We start from the raw sequence: 19,654 nt of genomic DNA, 5'->3' as shown, positions 1-19,654 counted from the left end.
AGCTAAACGTTGCCACGGCCTCTACTCTGTATTAACGTTACTCTCACCCATACAACTAAAATAGTCGACGCTAAGGTTACTGACATCGTCGAAACACAATTAAATACATTTGCTAGCTAACGCTAGCTAACATTCGTCAGGTAACTGCGAGCCTAGCTAGGCCCGTCCTTGTTGCCATTGTTGACGTTATATCTCTTAATGGCTGCTGCCTACTAGCGTCAGTGCTGCTTGTACTACAGTCTAATGATAACGTTGCAAAGTACAGTAGTGCATTTATTATGCAGCTTGTAAACATAAAAATAGTTGTTAGTCAGTGACAACGTGTATTTGCTACCAGTTAACTCATCACATACCTCTGTATGATAGCATGTACATATGAATGAATGAGAACTTTATTTAACAGATTGCAGAATGGGTACAATACAGTACGGCTCAATACACACAATTGTTAAGGGAATGCAGACCAGACGTTTGTCTTGTTTACATCAGGGTCCCCCATTTTCAATTCATAGACATTTATGACATACACAACATACATGACATTTATGGCATAGGGACATACATGACATACAGGTATTTAGTACTGTTACATTTGTGACATATACGATATGCAAATATACAGTACTGTTACCCATAGATCCTGACAGAGTATATATATGATGGGGAGGGGACTGTACATTAGGAGGGGGTGGGTGGGAGAGAAATATACATACGGTGGGGAGAGAATACATGCAGTGGGGAGGAGACTGTCTATTAGGAGGAGGTGTGGGTCGGGGGGTTTGGACATTTACAGTGGCCAGTTTCGAATAGCAGCCTCCCGTAGGTGCTCTTTAAGAGCGGTTTTGAATGTGGGTAGGGATTCACATTCCTTTACACATTACACATTGATGTGGCATAATTGCGAAACGGTTTAGTCCCTTGTTTGAGCCGAATCTGGGTTTAACATGATTTGTTGAGCTTCCTCTGGTGTTGTGGTCGTGGTATTCACTGACCTTTGGGAAGTATTTTGACATGTACATGGGTACCTTGGTCGTATAGTGTATCTTGTAGACCAGGCCCATTGCAAGTTGCTGTACTCTGTCGTCTACTCTAAGCCATCCTAGGTTGTTAAAGTGGGCAGGGGTGAGGTGGGAGGGGTAAGGTCAAGTAGAAGTCTGACCAGTTTGTTTTGTGATGTTTGTGTAATCTTGTTTTTAGCGCCTTTGAGGTGCTTTGGTACCATGAGGTGCAAGCATAGTGGTCAAGGCTGCAAGGAGGATCACTGGAGCTAGCCTCCCAGATATCTCCACAGTCTTCACCTCCCGCTGCCTACGTCGTGTAAATAACATCTTACAAGACCAGTACCACCCAGCACACCATCTTTTTCAACTGCTGCCCTCTGGTCGAAGGTATAGATCCATCCAGTCCGGAACTAGCAGACTGACCAACAGCCTCTATCCACGGGCTGTCAGGCTGCTCAACGATCAACATCAACTTGCCCCTCCCCCCGCATCCCACCCCGCACACCCCGTCCCCAATCCCCGGTGACATAACTCCCACTTCCACATTACAACAATAACTGTGAACCGGACTTGCATTGCTGCACTATACACTATTTCATCCATTGCAAGTCAACTCCATTAACTCACTGGACTGTCACTGAAATATTTATATTTATTTATTTTGCACTAGCACTAAATGCACTTGGGACAATGATGGTATGTTATTATTATTGAGGACATTGGGACATTGATACTTTATTATTATATTACTATTATTATTGACATTATTATTTTGCACATGCTATATTTTATGTTTGTATGCCAGTGGTGATGTTCCTAACTAAATTTCGTTGTACCAACAATGACAATAAAGATCTATTCTATCTATTCTATTCTACCCTTGATTGAGTGCTCCTGCCAGAGTCTTCAGGGTATTCTTGTTTACCAGAGAGGAGATCCGGTACAAGAATCTAGTTCGTTGGTTGACTTTTTTTATTACCTTGGATGCCATTTTGTCACAGGAAAGATTTGCCTCTAGGATGCTATGGCTGCACGATTAATCTTTTTTTTTTTATCGAAATCGCGATTTGGAATGATGCGATTTATCAAATCGCCAAGCCTGCAATATTTTTTTATTTTTTTTAATTTAACCAGGAAGTCCCATTGAGATACAAGATCTCCTTTGCAAGGGAGACCTGGCCAAGATGACAACAATAACATTTGCAATACATCACACAGCAATAAAATGTGCGATACATCACACAAGAACATAATAAATGTGCATGTATACAATATACAATACATCACATGTAAACACAAAAACACAAAGCAGAATAGTCTACATGATAGTAAAAGTGTATAATACAGGGTAATACAGTAATTTTGCAGTTGGGACCCGACTACAGAAAGCAGCAACATTCTTCTTGTAGGAAGTTATGTAATACACAGGGCTGTACAGTGCGACGAGCTCGTCGCAAATTGCCCCTTTTAATTGGCCGTTGCGATTGGTAAATAATATTTGGGGGCGGGCTTGCGAGTAGCGATTTCAAGCCTTGCATTCGCATTTCACTCCTAAATTATCCAAGCCGTGTGATGACGCCACTCACGCGAGCTGAGCACTCAGGTATGAGAGTGGGGAAAATCGATTGAGCACTCTGATAGACTGGCTGACTGTCTGATTTAGCTATGCCTATGAAGAAAAGTAAAGTTAGTATTGCTTCATATTTTCGAGAACATTGAGCCAGCAGTGGCAGTAGCCACCACCGCAGACCTGCCTTTGTACTAGGGTTGGATGCAGTTCCCTGTTGGTCAGTCTGTGTCTGTTATTCCATCTTCTTCTGCTCTGTTTAACGTTATACACTTCAAATAGTGCAGCATGTTTGAGAGTGCTCCCTTGACTGAGAGGATGGCTAGAGGATGGCCGGAACCACGAGAACTTTTATTAAACATTCTATTAAACATTCTGATATTTCCGCGGGTCTCGTGCAGTGGTCTCGTGCCACTGTCAACTAAAGCGAGCACTCTGAAGACACGCACCGTTTGACAGTGATATGCGCACTGACAGTCGGCGCAGTTGACATTTTCCAAGTGGGGGAAAATAAATCCTCTTCGTCCCGACTGTGTCCCGGCCCCGTGGAGGATTTTTCTTATACATATTTTATTTCCCCCGGGACGACGGGACGGTGTTAGTCTCAAGCCCTGTCGTCGTATACCATTATCGATCCCCAGGTACTGGTTCAAATGTGAACGGTACCCAACCCTAACTGTTTAAAACGAAACGTCCCATTAAACTAAATAGTTCAGATAGCTCCTGATATCAATGTCTTATAACACTGAGTCGATGCGTATTCGAGCTGAGGGCACGCTGAATATAGTCAATAGGGTCCAGCTGCAGCGCCGGAGAATCCTGGCCGTAGCTGGAGGCTACAGTATAGGGTCCAGCTGCAGCTCCGGAGAATCCTGGCCGTAGCTGGAGGCTACTCGAGTACACACAAGACAGTGGAGCTGGTTGCATATAGCGAGCATTTTGACTTGTTGCGTGGTGGCGATGTCTCGCAGATAATACAACTACAAGTATGATTATATAATATATATATTTTATTAAAAAACAATCGATATAAATAATGGTAAAATTGTTATTTAAAAATTTGCCCCTAAAGAATATTTTTTGCCCCTAAATTTCTCATTTAGGGGCAAGTGTGCCCCTAGTGAAAAAGCTTAGCGTACAGCCCTGATACAGATTTAATAAACATTTAACTTCATTAGCTGAAGTATTTTAAAATCATTTAAGCCATTCTCCTTTTCTGTGTGTGTGTGTGCACGTGTCTCATATCTGGTCTGACATCAGAGGAGTTTGATAGTATTTACTGAGGATTGCCAGATAATGTTGATATTTAAACAAAAAAAAAATTATAATACAAAATAAATATACATGATCATGCAACATAAAAAAATTGTTGTAGGAACAGTTTGGGAGAGGGAGGTAAGGGGTTTTAGATTGTGTGTTGTGAAGTTTACTTCAGAGAGGGAAAGTAAAGTACAGAAAAAAAGGTACCGTATCGATTCCCAGGTAAAAAGAAACATTTTCAGACTCTTGTGTCCCGAACAGACCCACCGCGTAGGCCAGATGCAAGCCGCATTTTACAATAAACCTCTGTGGGGCTGCTTAAAAAAATATATAATCGCAAATATAATCGCAATCGCAATATCTGTCAGAAAAATCGCAAATTAGATTATTTCCAAAAATCATGCAGCCCTCATATATTTATTCATATTTACTGCATATATCCATATCTGTCTGAATATACCTGCATACAGTCCTTCTATACACCTGCATATAACGGATAACATCAACTGTATCATGCCAAATACAATAGTGCTGTATAAACCTTTTATATCCATTTTAATCACCTGTACATATTACTATCACACTTTACTGTTACATTTGAACTCTGGTTGGATGCCAAACTTATTTTCGTTGTACTGTACTTGTGCTGTTTAATGACAATACATTTTAATCTAATTAAGCTGGCACCTCCACTACCTGTCACTATGCCCGCTCTGCTGGAGAGACCGAAGCTGTCCAACGCGATGGCGAGAGCCCTCCACAAACACATCATGAGAGAAAGAGAGCGAAAGAGACAAGGTAAGCGACCGGCTATAGATCTGTGTCGGGTTTTTAAATATAATGGAGAATGGCAAGACTGTGTGTCAATTCTCTAACATTATGCCAAACATAATTTTGTCAGAGGAGGAAGAGGTGGACAAAATGATGGAGCAGAAGATGAAGGAGGAGGAAGAGAGGAAAAGGACGAAGGAGATCGAGGAGAGGATGTCGCTGGAGGAAACCAAAGAACAGGTTGGCAAGAATTTATAATAAATTATACAACGGCATGCAAATTTCTCGATTCTGATTGGCTGAAACAGTCAATTTACACGTATATATTCTTCACAATTCCACGCTCCTGGTCCCAGGACCCGCCCACAACCGAATTACAATCACTCCGCTTTGCGGGTTTTTAGGAAAAAACAAGATGGCGGACAATAATCTTTAACAAATGGATATGTTGATAGCGTCATAACGACTAAATATAAACCGATTCTGTCACGGCGAATGTCTTAGTTCTTTAAACAATGTTGGATGATGTAATTGATGGGTCATGAGTCATTGTGGAACAAAATAAAAATCGTGCGGATTGATTGATTGATTTGCAATTTTTTATTTTCTTCTCCTTTCTATAGAAGCAACTGGGAAGTGCGCTGTTTTAAGTGAGGGTGGACTGAATGGATATGTTGATAGCGTCATAACGACTAAATATAAACCGATTCTGTCACGGCGAATGTCTTAGTTGCTTAAACAATGTTGGATGATGTAATTGATGGGTCATGAGTCATTGTGGAACAAAATAAAAATCGCGTGGATTGATTGATTAATTTGCATTTTTTATTTTTATTTTTTAAACCTACTTTCAAGCAGCTGGGAGGTGCGCTGTTTTAAGTGAGCATGGCCTATTGAATTGATTGATTGATTGCTAATTTTATTACTGTCCGCCTGGTTTCCAACTGGTTAAGTTTAGGCCCTCTTTCGAAGTTGGTTAAGGTTAGAGTTTGTCTTTAAGAGCAGGGCGATAGACCACCAGCCCTGGTTCCAAACTCTAACCTTAACCAACTTCGAAAGAGGGCCTAAACTTAACCAGTTGGAAACAAGGCGGACAGTAATACAATTAGCAATCAATCAATCAATTCAATAGGCCATGTTCACTTAAAACAGTGCACCTCCCAGCTGCTTCTATAGAAAGTAGGTTTAAAAAAAAATAAAAAATCCCTATAGGGCAAAGAGAACTTTTTTTAAATTTGTTTGACCTACTTTCTATAGAAGCATCTAAGAATGAAGTTCTATAGAAAGTAGGTTAAAAACTAAAGAAAAGTTGGATGTGTTAGTTGGTTGGATGTCTAGGTGAAAGACAGTTGGATGTGTTAGTTGGTTGGATGTCTTAGTTGAAAGACAGTTGGATGTGTTAGTTGGTTGGATGTCTTAGTTGAAAGACAGTTGGATGTGTTAGTTGGTTGGATGTCTTAGTTGAAAGACAGTTGGATGTGTGTGTTGGTTGGATGTCTTAGTTGAAAGACAGTTGGATGTGTTAGTTGGTTGGATGTCTTAGTTGAAAGACAGTTTGATGTGTTAGTTTGCTGGATGTCTTACTGAGAACAGTTGGATGCACTTCCGAGCTGCTTCCACATGGAGGCAACTTCTCTTTTTTGTTGTTGTGGGAACTACTTTTTCTGGCGGATGGTTTTTTCAATAAATCTTCGATTAATGTGTGTTTATTGTATAGCAATAAGGTTGGATGAATGTGCCAGTTGTATAAAAGCATTACACCACTTGTAGTCGTGGTTATTTTTCACAAACCACTCCTGCGCGTGATGTAATGCTTAAACACAAGATACTTATGATGAGGATAAGCATTCAATGAAGAAACCCAATCCCCTTGCCGAACATCTTTGCTATTCATAGAGATGGGGGGGGGTATATGAACCCGGTTTGGGGTAAGGGGTGTGGATGCAGAAGGAAATGGTTAGAATGCCGATTCTACATGGCCCCCAATAGCCACCACAACCCAATGTGTAGATGGATAGATAGATGCTACATACTAGGCCTGCCGCGATAAGCAATAAATCGATTAATTGCTGCGATAATTAAAATGAATGCAATGATTTTGACGGGCGCGATTAATTGCTATTTGCGCGTTTGTTTTAATGAGGCGGAACCAGTGCCCCTCAGTCACTGTCCGTGTTGGGAGGCGGGCCGCTGACGTTACTAGAGTACAGCACGGGAGCTCCGTGGGGCAACGCCACATAGACATTTCTCAATAGTGTTGCTCCTTTTAACCAAGTAGCATTATTTGTAGTGTAACGTTAGCTATTTTTAGACCCAAGTAGTTACTCGCTACTGCCCGGAGAAACTGGACTGCTAAATAAAGATTAAAGATCTAGCGTTCGTTGATGCTCATTCAATGCTAACAACATTAGCTACAAACGAAATACAACGTATAGCATAGCTACAAGTACAACACAGAATAACGTTAATACAATTACATGCATCATTGTTTACAATTAACGGGTGGGGCTAGTCAAAGGACTGGACACAGGGACAAGTTAAACATGAATTAATTTATTATAACACTCCGGTAGTTTCGAGTCGTGCTGCAGTGCTTACGCACCACAGCTATTATATTATATACTGCTTTGACGCTTCCTCCTCATCGTTGATTGCCTGTAGTAGCTGCATCTAACGTTAGTAGCTAACGTTAAAACTAACCTAAAGTTAGTTGTTCACCAACAATTTGTTTTATCATTAGCTCAAAAACATCATATCATTAGCCCAAGTTGTCGGCTCATAGTTTCTGCTTAGGATAATCACAACAATACTTCCGGTCCGGTCGGTGGGCTTCAAAATAAAAGTCTAAACACCGGAAAAGACGGAGCGGTGGGCTTCAAAATAAAAGTTTTGGGAAATAAATTTCAAAAAAAAAATTCTCTAACCGGTCGCAATAATATCGCTTATCGCGATATTTTCGGGGGCAATTAATCGCCCAGCAAAATGTGTTATCGTGGCAGGCCTACTACATACCATACCAAATGGCCCCCAATAGCCACCACAACCCAACGTGTAGATTGGGGGTAGTTCGACGTGTGCAACCGATGAGGAGCTAGCCAGAATGAAGAGCACGTTCAGCCAAAGACTCATCCCCCCCAGGGCTCGAAATTGCGACCGTATTGGTCGCATATGCTCCCGAAATTGTATCTGTGCGACCTCAAAATATAATTGGGAGCATTTGTGCAACCTCCTCCCACCCTCCCCAAATGCGTCTATACTTTTACCAACAAACTTCCAGTTCCGCGTTCGCGTTCTGCGATCTGATTGGCCACTGACGTTTCTGGTCATGTGACATGTGCGCCAATCGCGTGACGCCTGTTTTTGTGCCTATTTACGCCTCTAACAGCCTGTAAACTACCTAACGCCTAGTTATATCACTGGTTAAGCTTAGGCGACCAGGGAATAAAAAAATAAACTTTTTGAAAAACTACCAGCCAGGCAGATTTTTTTACCAGCCAAAAATTATAAATAGCTTTTTTAGTATATCGCCATGTGTTTATTATTACCTTTTTTTATCCACTTTTTCTCCCATTTTCTATTTTTCTCCCATCCCAATTTTTTCGTATCATCCAATTCAACCCTCCCCTGTCTTTGAACGCTGTTTCATGCCTCCCACAAGCCGGCTGCAATGTGGACTAAGTCATACATAGCACGAGTCCCCTCCGATAGTCGAGGTAACAGCAGTCGCATCTTTCCACCTGCGCGGCTCGATCTTTCAGCGTCAGGGGTCTGGGCTTTGGATGGGCCCCGCCCCCGTCGCTTCCTGATTCTACTGCGCAGGCGCACCAACCTACCTGTAGGAGTCGCTGTCCACAACGCCCAATCCCCACCCATCAGTTTCCCTCCCCCTAATACTGCCAATGTGTATTAGTGTGGACGACCAGCTAAACTGAAAGCAATGTAGAGCGCTGGGCTCGAACAGGGAGGCGTTCCTGTTCGAGCCCAGTCTCTAGTATTCGTGGTGAGAGCGCCTTGCCCACTGCACCACGTAGCCGCCCTATGTGTTATTATTACTATATAATACTCTCATATGCTATTTTCAATTAATCATAAACAACATAAGGAATATTAGCATAATTTTGAGTGGACTGAAGGAATTAGTCAGCGTTAATAGTTTTAACCTGTTCCACCCCAGCCAAATTTCTCGAAAATTTGCCAAAAGTACATACCCAAGTAAAATGGAAGATTGCTCCAGTTCTACAAGGACCATTTGCATGTTCTTGGTATCTAGGAACATCTATGGAACTCAGGGAATGTATTCCCAGTGTTATAAATATTGTGTCTGGTAATATGCTATGAGTAAATTGTGATGAACCAAAGAAGAAATATAGATTTACATCCTCGCCTGTTTTCCCCCCATGTTTGACAGTGAATAACACCATGCTAACAATGTCCAAACCTGAAAGGATGCCACTGAGCTCATTCAGCAACTTCCTGACAACAACTGTACCAAAAGGCTAAGCAATTGAACAAAGGACATAGCTTCCAGAGCAGTTCTAATAAGTGTAGTACCAGGCGGACACTCAAAGGACATCTGGGATACCCAAAAAGTGCCCAAAATGTGCCAAATGGGTTTCAATGGAATTTGGCTGGAAAAAAACACTTATGATCACTACAGGAGGTTATTGCCACATAATGCAGACTTTGAGTATGACATGTACCCTGTGCATCATCATATTCTACCATTGTGCACAGTATAAAATCAATAAAAAACAACAAATTTGTATAGTTTTGCCTCCAAATGGGGTTGTTTATTATAAATCTGTAAAAATTAAAATAGTAAAAGTCTGGGTGCATCACCTCTGCTTGGCAAATGTACGAAAACACAAAAATACAAAGATAAAATGCTAAACAAAGTGCAAATAATGCAATAAAATTGTAACTTCAGGGATAGGTTTCAGTAAAGTCTGGGTGCATCACCTCTGCTTGGCAAATGTACGAAAACACAAAAATACAAAGATAAAATGCTAAATGTAACTGAGGGGTACAATTCCCTGACTGTATTGAGAGTATGGTATCATTAAACCACTACTTAGTTATGTACTTTAATTACTGGCCATACAGTACATGCAGGGACCGAAACTAAAGCCCGCCGCCCGCCAGGGGCGGGCTGTTTTTACCTTTGGCGCATGACACTTAGAGGGCTGCCCGCCGTGTGGCGTGTAGACGTGTAGTTCATAACTTCATAACGATACTCTTGTGCGAGTACAGATTATGAGTAGGGTCGAGCTGCAGACTCGGAGCCTCGAGGTCCAGATTGGTACTTCGCCCTGCCACAGGACTAATGCGGAAGTATCTCGAAGTACGTCTGACGTAATAGTCCTGTGGCAGGGCTATGCGGAAGTATCTCGAAGTACGTCTGACGTATCTCGAATTACGTCTGACGTTTCTCTACGTTAGCTAAGCGAACATTAAACGTTGTATTCATAAAATAATATAAAATCAGCAGCATGGGGAGGGCCGGGGGGAGGGGAGGTACAGGTAGTAGAAGACATAGAGGTACAGGTCACATAATTATAGTACAGTGGAGAAGTAAAAATGGAATAAAAAGGCAGTGTAAACAATATACAATATTATTAACTCTAATAATAACACGCCTCGCGGGCTCATTATAATACGAGAGCCGTGGGTCTGCATTGTATAGAGCGGATCCCCCGGCCGTATTCAAGCGCTGGAGCGTTTTGCGATGGATCAAACTGTATTAATATAGTAGTAATAATAGTAGTTGGCTAGTTGCGCGCTTCTGGCCACCTCCCGCAGTGCGCGCATACACACATACTGTCTGTAGCTATACAGTACGTGCAAAATTAATTGTCAAGAGCCAATCGCACAGGTTGCCTCATCTCATCTGGCTCTGCAAATAGATCTAGAGTCTGAATATCATATAATAGCCTGCTGATAAAATAAGTATCGCAATATGAATCGATCTTTTTACGTGGCATCGATCCTATTTGATTATTGATAATAGATCGATATATCGATGTATCGTCCCACCCCTAGCTGCGGTTAAACTAAACTCATGTGTTGTCAAGTTATTGTTATAAGGAACCCAGTCCAGACTGCATCCCCTTAACAATTGTTTGTATTGAGCCGTATTGTATTGTACCCATTCTGCAATGTGTTAAATAACGTTTGCATCCATTCATTCTACTAGCGTTAACGTTACCACATTATTACGTTAGCATGTAAGCTAACAAAATCGCTGATGCTAGCCCCAGCTAGCCTCGATGCTAACTATACATGGAGAATGCCATTCACATTAGCATGTAGCTAACAACACCGGAGATATTTTTGTGAGACTAAACTATCCTCTCTTGGTGGTAAATTGTGTTGATGGTGGTTTTGTTTCATCAACAAATGAGAGGCAGAACACACAGTGAATGTATCTGTTTTTGTTTATTGCACTTTCTTTGCTGAAAAATAAATGCTACGTTGGCTAAATGGCTAACGTGAGGTATTTAAAGATGGTGACTTTGTTGTTTTTAAGCAGGAAGTGTAGTGAGCGTTCAACCTTTTCTGATTGGTTGAAATGGCCTTCATGTCTGAACAACATCGCCACCTACTGCTTTGGCATTGTACTACATGTATATGACGTCACTCGGTGCAGAGTTTAAACCAGTCGTGTGGACAGTTTAATTTTTTTGCATAATAAAAAAAAAAAACATTAACACTTTGGCTGCCGGAAAACGCCTAAACACGTCATTCCCGGCCATGCTCAAGTTGCCGAAGACACCTTACAGCGTCTTTAATATCAATATTTCAAAAATCTGGGATCGGATTCATATGTCCCCTCCGCTGGCCTGAGATCCACCAGGAGGACCCACTGAGCTCTCTGGCGGTTCAGGAGCGCCATCTGGTGGCCGATCGGCGCAATCGCTTAACAGGAAGTGCTACGGAGATTGTGCTGGTCGGCCGTATTACTTCCGGGCACTAGCTATAGGTTCCGGGACTCGATCTCGACACACTACAAAGCGATCGATTGCCAATAACTCGATAAACAACATGATTTGGACGTATATACCATTATACAAGCTGGAGATGGACCGGGTAAATCTACATCCCATAATGATAAAATTTCTACTCTACGATGATCGCCCAACGGCGCGCGGAGACTGGGGTGAGTTTTAGCGTGTAAAGTTACCGTCTTCGATACTAACTGCTATTATCAACATTTGACCCACATTAGATGATTGGTATAACGCTGCCCACGGAATTATAAACACCCCCTAGCCCATCCGGTCAACATCAGATGACGTGTAGTAACTTCTAGAAGTACGTCTAGTTGGAATTTTTTATATCGCGCTGATTGCCATAAAACTGTATTGCATCATCAATATAATGTATTTGGGGCTATAGATCAAGTTCTGGAGAAAGCTGCAGAAAGAGATGAAAACATACTTATACATTAGACCATACTTTACTATGAATATGTGAATGAAAAAGTTTAACGTTGCTACACAATGAACAATACATATAGGACTTTGAATGGGCCCTAATAATGGCAATGTAGCAATAGAATTTAAAAAGTTATAGCCCTGCAAAGAAGGGGACTTTCTCTATAGACAAATAGAGCCGGCAACCTACGGTTGATAATGAATTTAACCCATGGCAGCCAAAGTGTTAATACCGGTGATCGTGTGGACAGGGCCTCAATACGTCTCTTGTCCTACTAGGTCATGAAGATGGGGGAGAAGCTTCAGGGGCTCCAAGAGGAGAAACACCAGCTCTTTCTGCAGCTAAAGAAAGTACTCCACGAGGAGGAGAAGAGGCGCAGAAAGGAGCAGAGGTATCAGCAACTATGGTGATATGGTGTTCCTACTCAGTACATTCGGGGGGGGTTTTGTGACAAGAGAATGGTGTGGGGAAATAAAGGGTGTTAAGAAACAAGGACTAAAATGTCCTAATATCCCCATGTGTTTCTCCACCATTTGTCTTCATTTAGTGACATCACCACGTTGACCTCAGCCAGCTACCAGCCCAGTCTACCCATGCACGCAGGACAGCACCTCCTCAGCATCCAAGGTAAGACACTTCACTCATCATTCCTACTGGGTATCTGCAGGGTATTAAACTGTAATTCAATTCATAATTCTCAATTTAAGGCCTTAAAAGGTATTTAAAAGTCTGAAATTTCATTTGCACAGGTATTACATTTTTGTGGGGCAGCCCGGCTGTCGGGAGATGAAATAATATTAAATAATATATGAAATGTTTTTGTATTAAAGCCGTTTAATACAAGCTTGGTGCGTCTGGCAAGAGTTTGTATGGAAATGTTGCTGTGTTGTTTCTTTTTGCTAGTATCGGTCGAGAAATTGGTATTAAATTTACCTCCAAGTGGGGTTTATAAAGGTCTGAGAAACTTGTTGAAACCTGCATATTCTGCAGTTGTTGATACCCTGTTTTAACTACAGACACTTAAAAAAATCATCATCCTATGCTATGTTACTTTTGATCCGCTCCCCCGCTCATTCCTCTTATCTCTTCTTCCAGGCAGTCCAGTCAGTCACAACAGGCCTGGCGCGCTGCTCGGGGAGCGCAGTAAACAGCTCTTCCAAACCCCCGTCCTCCCGGTGAGTGCCTCGGCCCCTCCCAATGACCTCCCAATGACCTATCTCAAGCCCCACCCTCTGTTCTTGATCCTCCAATCACAACTGTTGCTTCCCTCACACTGTGTACATAGTACTGTATATATTGAGAGTGAAGGACTTCCCTCAGATTATCATAGCATCATGGCCCTGAATGCACCCAATAGGGGTAGACCGACAAAACGGGGATGTATGTAATAATGTAGCCTATATACCAGACTAAGCCCTATCACCCTCCCTTCCTCTCTCTCTCCAGGGGCGTCACTACCAGAGCCAGCCTGGGTTCAGCGGGGGCACGGCGGAGCACGGCCAGTTTAGTGGAAGTGCGGGGGTTCACGAGCCGTACGGGGTGAGCCAGGCACAGCACCCCTCCACCTACGCCCCGGGTCCCTCCGTACCGGTCAGCTTCGCCAGCAGCTCCCAGATCAGAGGTACTGGGTGTGTGTGTGTGTGTGTGTGGGAGGAAGTGAGTTGTCGAGTAAAGTCACGTTTGAGCACATTTCATATATATGCGGAAACTCAAAACTGCCTCGCAAGTAAACAAAAATGACAAATGCATACAAACCCATATCTAGTGCAAATATCCATAGACACGTGTATGGTGCACAACACCAGCCACCAACCAAATACTAGTACATTTTGACTGTGTTTGCTATGTTTGTCTAGTCTACTGCGCGAGTTGATTGATTGATGGAGTGAGTTTATATAACCAGACTCTTCTTGTAAAATATTTAGTGTATTAACACTGTCAGTGCCAGCCATAACGTTGATTAATGTCCTTGAGTGCCATCATCCACTTCAATGATAGCATTAAAAACGCATAATCTATGTTTTAAATGTGTCTAATCTGCCCGTCGCTTATCAATGACTTGTTTGCAGTCAACATTGTCGAAACGGATTGTTTTTTAATCGGTTCATATCCTTTTTATAGCATTTGAAAAGCTATCGTTTTCTCAAATTTCCGGAAAATAGAAAGATTCCCTCATAAACGGCATTTATTGGAATATTCTCGAATACACTAGACACGTTGTCATTTGTCGGCCTATTAGTCTATTTGCCATCCCATAGAGCCCCATTGTGAACCCGAAAATTTCGGAACCACCAAAGTTTTTTGATGGATATGGATAGTACGGGTCCCCAGCACTCAGAAACTGCCGGATGCTAAGTTGTAAATGTTGGTCAACTTTTTTTATTTGCATAATTAGCACACATTTGCATAATCGCCTAAATGGGGAAAATCTCAGAAACTGCTTGATCAATTTCAACAATGTTGGAGTTGTTTTGGGGGTTGTTCAGGATGCTGAATCCATTTATGATACTTAAGAGAAGAAAAAAGTTTCAAAATTGCAATATTTACTGGAATTTACCAAATTTCTACTCATTTTGGTGCAATTTTTTTATGAATTTTCAGTTTATAAATGTTTCAGAAGATGCTGAATTTATAGATCATTTTCATGGAATGTTCAATTGTAAAGAGAATGATAATAATAACTTTAATTTGTAGAGCGCCTAATGGGGTACTCTAGGCGCTTATGCTTGGTTATGGGGTAACTGCTGCAGTTGAGCTCTGTCATGAGTCCACGTGGCAGCGGAGCAGTTTGCTGCCGCAACTAGAAACTATTCTATTGGATTTTTGTATGTGACTGTTACCTTATAAAATGTCCTCAGAACCCCAGTTCATAGCCTTGACTGGGACTTCAGTGCGCTAATCTTTAACGCAAAACTTCCAAGTGAGTAGTGGCTAATTTGCACCATGATCTCATTCCTACTGTGGCAACGAGCAACTACAGCTGCAGCAAATACAGACTCCTGATTTTCAAGGATTGTTGTTTCAATGCAAGTAAGTTGAGAAAATAGAAAGAGATACACAAACTAGTTTTATTACTATCCAATAATAACAAACACTGAATATAATATGATCACAAGCTGTAGTAAGCTAGCTCTTAGGGTTAACGTTAGCCATCTGACGGTAACTAATGTTAATGCATAGCTACAGTAGTTGGCTATGTTAGAAATGTATGTCATGACATGCATGTGTGATTATTACCTGTTATTACCTAGCCTCGAGTCACCAGGCTCTATCCCTCGTCACACAGAGAAGCATCAAGTTTGATTCTAAATATTGTAGAGTATTCATATGGTACTTTTGCTCTACTTAATGTAGAATTGTGTGATAGAAGATCTGAGGCACTGAGGCAGAGAAAGAGACCCAAAAGGTAGGCCTAATGCGAATACCAGTCAAATTCAATAACATGGGAAATACATGTTTTCATTGGAATAGTGAACAGCCCATCCGAAATGTACATCCTGGCAATGTATCCATATTGCTCTGTAATGTAGAGTGTGTGGTAGTGCAGAGACGGAGGATACAAATAGTGCATTCTTCTTTTGTTAATTTCAGATTGACATGTCAATTAAGAAATGCCTATTCGAGCCCTGTGACGGCAAGGACAATGACTTCAAGACATCTGGACCAAAAGGCATTACAGCTTTGCTTCAGAGGAGTGAAGAGCTTGACGATTCAGCTACAACTGAGACTGTATTGAACATCATTGCTACCCATGGTGTGTCAGCCTCAGCCTCTGTAGTTTGTCACAAATCATGTTATGGCTCTAAGTCTAGAAATGCAACCAAACGCAAGCTCAGCTCATCTGATGGTCAGCTAGGGAAACGTATGTCTCGTTCTCATGCCTTTGAGTTTTCTAAACAATGTCTGTTTTGTGGTATCATTTGCGAACCCAAAGACAACAAACACCCTGATAGATGGAAGCCAGTGAAACAATGCCGGACTGTTGAGAGACCAGGAATGCCATCCTTCAAAAACATCATCTTGTCTAAATGTGATGAGCGCCAGGATCAATGGGCTGAGGAAGTGGCTCTACGGGTAAATGCCGTCCTGGACCTGCATGCAGCTGATGCCCAGTATCACACCAAGTGCTACGATGACTTCAAGAGAGTTTCCTCAAGTGCAAGTTCCCAGTGCAGACCGTTTGATAGCTGTTTAGCTGCTGTCATTGACCACATGAATGCAGACAAGTCATCAACCTGGTCAGAGTTACATGATATATATGTAGCCAACTCCGGGCACCTCTGCAGTAAGCAGATGCTATCTAACTTGTGTGACTTTTATGGTGATGCTGTAGCTGTCATGAGGGTGGAAGGGTGCCAGACTATTGGTTTTAGACATTCCATGAGTAAGTCACTCAAACTGGTAAAACGAGATAAAACCACTGCCGCTGATGAAGTTATCACCAAGCTTGTGAAGAGAGTGCAAGCTGAGGTGCAGAATATTCCCTTGCACCGTGAATATGACCTTGGCAGCTTCCAGCATGACAAGATCATACAAGCCACAAGTCCATCCCTTTTGAAGTTTGTCTCCTGTCTGGTATCAAAGGAAGGAAAAGTGACCAAACCATCACTTACACTCGCTCAGTGCATCCAGCAGCACATCAGTGGGAGCTGGAATCAGACAACTCTGGGGCTTGCCGTAAGCGCAGAGCTGATCAAGAATCTTAACGAGCATGGCATTGTCACCACCTACGATGAAGTCATACGGTTCCGGAAGTCAGCTGCCAAATATGCTTCAGAGGACCCAGAGAAGTATCTGCGCACAGTTGGCTTGGAGAGGCAGATTGGCCCCATCCACAGTTGGGGTGACACTTTTGATCTTGTGGTCTTCACACCGAACGGTTGCCGCACGACTCATGCCATGGCCACTCAGTTTGTGCAGAATCCTGCAGGTATTCTGTTCCCTGGAGGAGCCACTGCTGGTGGTGGGGTCATGTCACTAAAACGACCTCGTCTGACAAAGCTTGACGCTGGGAAACTCTGTCTGGTTCACAAGAGCAGTTTTGTGAATGAACATTACACAGGCCCCAAGAAGATGACACCACCAGCTCTGAAAGAAGTCCCAAGAACTGATGCTATCCAAGATGCCATCACACAGTGTGTCAAGAGCACAGAAGAAGGATGCTGCTTGGCTCTCGCAGCTCCACTCTTCCCCTCTTCCCCTGGACTGGTCAGCATACAATACTGTGCAAGATCGCAGTGATGATAACAGAGCTCTAAAACTGAAGACCATAAGTGTCTTTGGACCACTACTTGACTCCCCACCTGCGCACCCTGATACAGTGCTTAGTACCATGGCCTACTTAGACACTCAAGCAACTCGCTATGAGCCAAAGCCATATAACGTTTGATATGCAGCTGTATGTGGTCGCTTGCCTCATCAAGTGGAGTGATCCGAAGCGATGGCCTTCAGTGACTCTCAGACCTGGGATGATGCACACACATGTCATTAATCGGCTCAATCAGAAAACTGAAAAGAACAAGAAGCGCATATTGTTATGTTGTGGCGTATATGCTTGAGTAATGTAAATACCTTTCTTTTGTTATTTCTGTTTTATTAAGCTGTTATTGTATTAAGGAACACAGTTTGACCAGTTTTAGTGTTTTTCCAATTTGCTGTGATGTTACAGGTATTAAATAAAAGAGCGGATGCCCTTCACAGCTGAGTCTTTGTCTTGACAACGCAGATCTTTATACACCTGCCTATCTACTGTACTATGACAATATGACATTACCATAGGAACTATTTGGGGTCAGTAGAGATATTGTGAATACATAATGTCTGTGCTGTCCAAATGTAATAATTTTAGTGTTCTCTTAAAACATTCTAATTGACTGAAAATGCACCAAAATTGCACAAAAAATGAGTAAATTTTGTTGGTAAATATAGCAATTGAGTATCATCAATGGATTCAGCATCCCGAATAACCCCCAAAACCACTCCAACATTGTTGAAATTGATCAAGTAGTTTCCGAGATTTGTCCATTTAGGTGATTATGCAAATGTGTGCTAATTATGCAAATAAAAAAAATTGCCCAACATGTACAACTTAGCATCCGGCAGTTTCTAAGTGCTGGTGACCCATACTATCCATATCTATCATAAAAGTTTGGTGGTTCCAAAATTTCCGGGTTCATTGTGTTGGCAAATAGACTATATTTATTAATCGTTTTCAAATAAACGCTAGATTATCGATAGTATATGTGTACTTATGCACGCTATAGAAGCAAGCTGTGAAATCGATTCTCTCATTTCCTCAACATCACACACACACATATACACATACGGGACACGCTGTTATCTCAGTGAAGATGGCTCTGATTATCCTAAAACTGGTAACATAGACTGCTTACCTTAGATCAGATGTTCTTCAAAAATATTATTCCAATTCCTGATCGCCATTCCAAATATCGATCGCGTTTATTGATTGATTATTGGCTGCTGTAAATATATATTCCAGGCTGCTTTCCGTCTCGTGATCACTTCCCTCGTCATCAGATCCCTCGCCAGCATAGTGGAGCGAGGAGGCTCCTCCTCCACAGATCCACCAGTATAATCGAATGGCCTGCAGTTACACAGGGATAGACGATAGGGGGCGGTATTTTCCCATCGGAGCTCCTAGAGGGGCTGCTGTACCAACGGGAGACTCGGTTGATGAAATATGAATTCAGATCGCTAATAAAAAAACAACAATTCGCGTCGTCGGCACTCAACGGGGGGCATGAAAAGACGACATAACACGTCGCTGGCACTCAAAGTGTTAAAAGAACACGGCAACATTTTGGGAAATTAGCTTATCGTCTTCTCCAGAGAGACAAGAAGATGGATACCAGTTTCCTCTTTGTGCGTTCAGTAGAAAGCTATCTGGCTGCATGTTAGCCTAGCTTAGCACAATGAATGGAAGTGGACATGACTGGTTAGCCTAGGCCAGTGGTTCTCAAACTGTGGTACGCGTACCACTAGTGGTACTTGGTGGTACTGCTGGTGGTACTTGAAAACATTTCCAAAAAAGCTAAACATTTTTTTTTTTTTTTTTTTTTTTTGGTGCAGTCAGGCCACTGAACTTAGAAGCAGGCCAGGCCAGTGTTTCTGTTTGCGGCGGCGCGATAGTTAGATAACCTAAGTGGGGAACAGCCAGGAGATCACTGTGACAGAGAGTAATGCAGTCTAAACAGTCATAAATCTTTAATTAAACTTCAGCCCTGATCATAACTATTTATTTTTAGATTTCTTGTAATGTCAGATAAAAAATGAAATACTCCCACTTTTCTGAAAAGAGTTGGTGTTAAATCTGACATTACAAAAAATCCATCAAAATGTGTTGCTGCTAATCATTGACGCATGCCTAGCCTGCAATAATCTCCCCCAGAAAAATGTACTTTGCATTTGATATATTGAAAATATTTAACTTTTTGTGTTTTTTTTTACAATAATTTGTGATGCCATCACACAAACTGGCATTTAAAGGGTAAACATTCAAAAAATTATTGAATATGTTTTCTTCTTTTTTACAATAATTTGTGATGCCCATCACAAACACTGGCATTTAAAGGGTAAAAATGCCTGCACCAGAATGCAGGAA

The 19,654-nt window shown here is 41.9% G+C and overlaps 1 protein-coding gene across 1 annotated transcript in view; it reads left to right on the top strand.

The window, feature by feature from the left end:
• The window catches only part of gps2 (G protein pathway suppressor 2), a 36,380-nt gene that overhangs the window by 259 nt on the left and 16,467 nt on the right, over positions 1–19,654 (top strand). Inside the window, exons 2-7 of the mRNA XM_084312797.1 lie at positions 4,509–4,626; positions 4,730–4,839; positions 12,312–12,439; positions 12,581–12,660; positions 13,129–13,208; positions 13,480–13,654. Of these exons, the coding sequence (XP_084168923.1) occupies positions 4,533–4,626; positions 4,730–4,839; positions 12,312–12,439; positions 12,581–12,660; positions 13,129–13,208; positions 13,480–13,654 (667 nt within the window). The 5' untranslated portion in view covers positions 4,509–4,532. The remainder of the gene's footprint in view (positions 1–4,508; positions 4,627–4,729; positions 4,840–12,311; positions 12,440–12,580; positions 12,661–13,128; positions 13,209–13,479; positions 13,655–19,654) is intronic.

The sequence above is a fragment of the Notolepis coatsorum genome (assembly GCF_963971535.1).
Source record: "Notolepis coatsorum genome assembly, chromosome: 4".
NCBI classification, from domain to species: domain Eukaryota; kingdom Metazoa; phylum Chordata; class Actinopteri; order Aulopiformes; family Paralepididae; genus Notolepis; species Notolepis coatsorum.
This window is presented reverse-complemented; position numbering and strand designations above follow the sequence as displayed.